General features: G+C 44.1%; 1 protein-coding gene across 3 annotated transcripts in view; it reads right to left on the reverse strand.

Annotated features, from left to right (window-relative positions):
- The window catches only part of LOC109299229 (USP6 N-terminal-like protein), a 261,923-nt gene that overhangs the window by 13,967 nt on the left and 242,784 nt on the right, over window positions 1–5,172 (reverse strand). For all 3 annotated transcript variants that reach the window (XM_019519819.1, XM_019519817.1, XM_019519818.1), the window contains 3 exons: window positions 4,064–4,112; window positions 1,906–2,026; window positions 574–668 (listed from right to left, as the gene is read on the reverse strand). In XM_019519819.1, the coding sequence (XP_019375364.1) occupies window positions 574–668; window positions 1,906–2,026; window positions 4,064–4,112 (265 nt within the window). The remainder of the gene's footprint in view (window positions 1–573; window positions 669–1,905; window positions 2,027–4,063; window positions 4,113–5,172) is intronic.

Raw genomic sequence — 5,172 nt, forward strand, 5'->3', positions numbered from 1 at the left:
ATACCATCTGCTGGCGAGAAACACAACTGGAGAGGCCAAGCCAGCAAAAGCAAAATGAACCATCACATCAGTTCTCCTATTTCCTGTCTCCTTGTGTTGGAAGGAAGGAAACCTACCCAAACAGCAGGACTGGCATGGGAGGAGGTTAAATGAGAAACATGTGAAACTTTACATGAGAAACTGTAAAGTGACAGTTCTGGGCTTTCCAGCACCTTTCATGGAAGGAGATAACACCCTGAAGGATATATGGCCAGCACAATACACCTATGCCCTTTTAGTGCCTGAAATAATTCCTTTTCCACACATGGATAAACCTTCCTCTCCCTGCCATCCAAGAGAAGTCTGGAAGCTGTAGAAGCTCTTGTACAAATGCTGGTGGCAAGCCATGAAATCCAAATAATTCACTTCAGCAGTGTTTAGGAGACATGCTGTTTAGCTAAATACCTGCTTCCCCCATGGCTGACGCAGTTCTATGATGAGGAACACCCAGGAGGTTATGAGAAAAGAAATTACATTAATTGCTGTCATGCAAAGTGCAACATTAGCATTTGAAAGCCAGTAACAAACAGGTACCATGTGCTTCTTCAGCTTTGGAAACAGTTTGCTTAAAATCTGCTCATGGTGGGCTTGAAACCGCTGCAGCTTCGGGAACCCAGGAATGAAAAACCCTGTAAACAACACACACACAGAAGAAATTAGGAACAAATGCCAGCAGCAGTGACAAGAGTGGGCCACAGGCTTGGTTTCCTGAGCATCTACCTCTCCTGTGGAGCTCAGCTGCTGGAAAGGGTACACATCAAGCCCCAGAGCAAATCAGGACCCCCAGACATGTTGTTCAGCATATAGATTCTACCCCTTTAATTTGGGCAGCATCAACCATACGCCAAGCTGGTTCTCCTAAAACTGTTCCTCTTGAGCAGGCCAGTCAATGCTTGAAGGTACCATGACAGTCCTAATCAACCTAGGCCTGATCCAGGACACACTGAAACCAATATAAAGACTACCATGGACTTGCACTGGGCCCCCTGTTCACATGACATGGTAGACTGATTGTTACATTATCTGTCTGTGCATGCACCCCCTTTGCCGCTGTTTAAACCTGCTGTTTATAACATCTGTACAAGATGTCCTACCTCACTGCTATAATCTAGCAGCAGATCCATCAAATGAAGCTTTCAAAGGGTCAGAGATCAGTTCTGGCTTCCATGTGTATCCTCTGCTTCTTATGAGCCAGACCCCACTTATGCAATAAACATGTGATGGTTTTATGACAGAGTATAAAAGGACATGAGCAGAGTCCCTGGCTCTGACCTTCTGCAGCTATCAAACAACACACCCCACCCTTCCTCTTCTAAAAAATAAACTCTGTGATGAGTCTCTGTCATTATTATTATTTTTACTCTTTCAGTTTAAAAACCACAATAAGATGAAAGGCACTTTAAAGTGGTTTGTGTAAAATAATACATCATGATTCCTGACAGTGTCAGGATAAATGCATTAAGAAATGTTTCCAATGGCATGTTTGAAGGAGAACACTGTATGCCATATCTTATGCTAGGTTTGTGCTAGATATTTTTTTTCCGCCTGGAGTTAATTAAGGATAAGGACCAAAAGACAGGGATCCAGGAACACATCAGTGTCTACAGATGTGTTAATTACCTTGAGATAAAGTCCAGAGTAGATAAGCCAAGTTTTTCAACTATAAACTAGTCAGCATGCAAGCAGCAAATCCAGTTCTATGTAGACAGCACCATGCACATAACTGAGGCATTATTCCTTTAAACAAGACTCAGGCACCTTGGGGACAAGACTTACAGACCAAAAAAAGTGACGTGAAGGCTGAAATCAGCAGCCATGCAAAGTCGATAGAAAAGGATGTAGTTCTGTATTTCTCCTAAGCCTTACCGTGCATTGCATGCCGCTGATTGGTCAATAGTTGTGCCAGTGCCCAAAATGCATCCTCTTCATTTAGGTACATCAGCAGGATGGCTGCGATCTGACTCATTCCTTGGCAGTAGCTCACTTCCTGGAAGAGCCCAGAAGCACACATGCTTATAACACAAGCCTAACTCTTCACTGGACTAAGTTGTGCCCATGCAGAAATGCAGCTTCCACAGTTTTCGTTAGGCAAATGCAAAGCTTTGTTTAAAAACTCCAATACTTCACTGCTTTTGACCCCTAGCACAGATCCTTGTGTCTCTCATGATGTCCTTTTGACCCCTGGCACAGATCCTTGTGTCCCTCATGCTCTGAGGATGAGATATTCAAAAGCACATACATGCTTATAGCATATTAAGCAGCACAAATCCAGCTGACTTGCAGCGGGGTTCAGGCTCTTAAATCACTTAACACCTACAAGTCTCATCCTCGTTGTTGTAAGGCCTTGTACTGTTTATTCCAAACTTCAAAGCTTCCCTTAGAATAAACATGTTATGTTCCTGGTATTCCACAAAAGGCTTTAACACTGGCTACTTTTAAACCTCTGGGCCTATCCATACTGTGGTTCAAACCATGATAACAGCAGCTGATCCTGACTAGGGATTAAGGGGGAGTTTTGCACAAGTTCAGGCATCTAACACCTGACATACTGGAAGTCAGTGGGTGTCCAACTGCTACTGGGTCCTCTCCCTGCTAACTCTGTACCATTCAACTGCTAGATAGCTCCTCAGGGACTCCAACACCAGATTTGTATTAGGTCCAAGAAGCAATCTTTGGCAAGAAGCAACAAGGTCCAAGAAGCAAACCTTCTGAGACAGGTTACCAGCCAAAAGCCTTTTCAGCACTGAACACTGACAGGTTTTAGATCAGACTTTTCATGCTAGTCAAACAGCCGTGGAGGCTGAACCCCCCATTCACTGAGGGGGCAGGTGAAGCAGCAGAGTAAATTCCCCCATCTACTTCTAACTCAGATCTGGAAGGACCACCTCTACAGGCCAGAAAGCAGACCATGATCCAAGGCCTCTCAGCTGAGGAAACCAACCAGAAGGCCAGATACATGTGGGAAAGATATGGACGCTTGCCTTTGGGAACTAAGCTGGGGCTACGATCAGGTCATTTCATGCAGCCTACTGCGCAGCTGACATTCCAACTTTCAATTGCTAGATGCATGAATTTGCACCAAAGACCTAAAAAAAACGGCAGAGCCTGGCTGGGATGAACCCGATACCCTGAAGTGTCCTAAGAACTCAGCTGTTCCTTTCCTGGTAGAAACGGCTGGTTGTGACAAGTTCTGTACTGCTGGGGTAAACCTGCTAGCTTTAAGCCAACTGTCTTATTTTGCTGGCAGCGTGAGGCAAGGAAATGTGAACGTGAACTGTAAAGATTCATTCACAAATAACATGTGCAGCTATTTCAAGAAATGCCATAAGGGATAATAAACAGCATATGGCTCTGGTGTTATCTGGGATTTCTTTAAATGTACTTGTACCAAAATAGCTTAAAGGGAAATCTGGTAGCCCCTTATATATGCTGGAAAAGGAGATGTACTATTGTTTTGTCCACATGCCAATCCAGACCTTCTGGATTCAGCATCCATCACTGGTGGAGGGAAGCAGCAGACTCTGTAGCTAATTTAACAATATTCTCCACTGAGTCACTGTAATGTATTAGGGTCTTTAACTACGAGGACAGAACTCAATACAGAGCCAGGAGTCAAAAGATGGGGAGATTGTATTGGGACAGAGAGCAGGATTCATAGGAAAGTCACATAGGCAAAGATTATGGTAACAAGTAATTTCTTATCCTGCGATGATACCATCCAAATCAAATCTTTGGGATGGAATGACCAGAAAGTCCTGAACCTACTGCTTGCTCTGTGGCTTTTATGTTTACTGTTTAATGTGCAAATATATCCAATTGGAGCTCTATTCAAACGAGCATTTATTTTCATCAGGACTTTAACTGGAAGGTCCAAACTATGGAAGTCAAGAAAGGATTATTCAAAATGTCACTAAAAATCTTTGCCTCTGGTACACTTCCTTGACCATCACAGCAACAACACTGCTCCAAGCCTGCTACGATATGGAATTACTTACTTTCACTTGAGCCAAGAGCTTACACTCACCGTGTTGTAAACAGAGTAGGCTGACAGGACATGAAACAGTTCTTGTTGCCTACACAGAAACAGAGGATGGTAAAATTTCATATTGCGGGGTGTTCATTTTGCACAGTCAAGAAGTATTTCACAGAAAACAATAGTTTTTGGTTTTGTTTGCTTAATTTTCTTCTGCTGAAATACAGCAAAACTCAGAGAATGAAAAAAGGTCATTCTCACCCCTCTGACTGTGTGCAAGGTTTGCTTTTCTTTTTTTCAGCAGAGGAATATCACCAAAACCCCAAAGCATTGCTGGTCCATCAGAGCAACAGGTCTGCCCAGAAGGCACCTGTACACAGCTTTCAGCACCCTCCCATCAATTGTTTCTAACAGTCCACTGTTAGAAGCTACAAGACCCAGAAAAAATAACATCCTTTTGGTATTTCCTCTCACACCTTTATTGCTTGTTCAGAAGGAGTTAGGGGACAAAAATGCAGTGCAGCAAACAGGGGTTTAGCAACCTGACTCTCAGTAACATAAGCCAGTACATTGCAGCTTGCACCTGGACTGAAAATATCACCACCTCATGTACCTGCAGCACACCAGAAACATGCACATACGTTAGTAAATCAGGAGACATAAATAGAGGGTCAGGGCATCAATAACTGTAGGAGGAAGAGGGGAGCAATTTCTCTAACAGTTTCTACCACCAGGTTATAGTTCCTGTCCTTGAATGCAACTATATCTTTTCAGCTTCAGGAGCAGGAAAGACCTCTTTCTCCTTGCCACAGCCCTAGAGATGCATTTACTTGTCTCCATTTTACACTCCCTGACTTGGGGCCTGGAGCCACATGGCTGAGATTTAGACTCCGCTCCTCTTAGGGCCACTCACTGCTGCTCCTTCCTAAGCTCCCTCTGCCCTCAAGCACCTTGCCTCGGCGTTGTTGCAGCCCCCACCTACGGGAGCAGCAGTATCGCAATGCACCTGCCTGCCAAGCAGCTCTTTTACCTCTTCGCTGTTAGTTGTGCTCTTAAGACCACAGATGATAAGCAATGGTGACTGCATCATACATCCCTCAATGCTACAGGCCCACCCCAAGAGATTCCTGTGAGGAATCAAACCAGCTGCGGGCAGATTG

This window comes from Gavialis gangeticus, unplaced genomic scaffold (genome assembly GCF_001723915.1).
Source record: "Gavialis gangeticus isolate Ggan-Ray unplaced genomic scaffold, GavGan_comp1, whole genome shotgun sequence".
NCBI lineage: Eukaryota > Metazoa > Chordata > Crocodylia > Gavialidae > Gavialis > Gavialis gangeticus.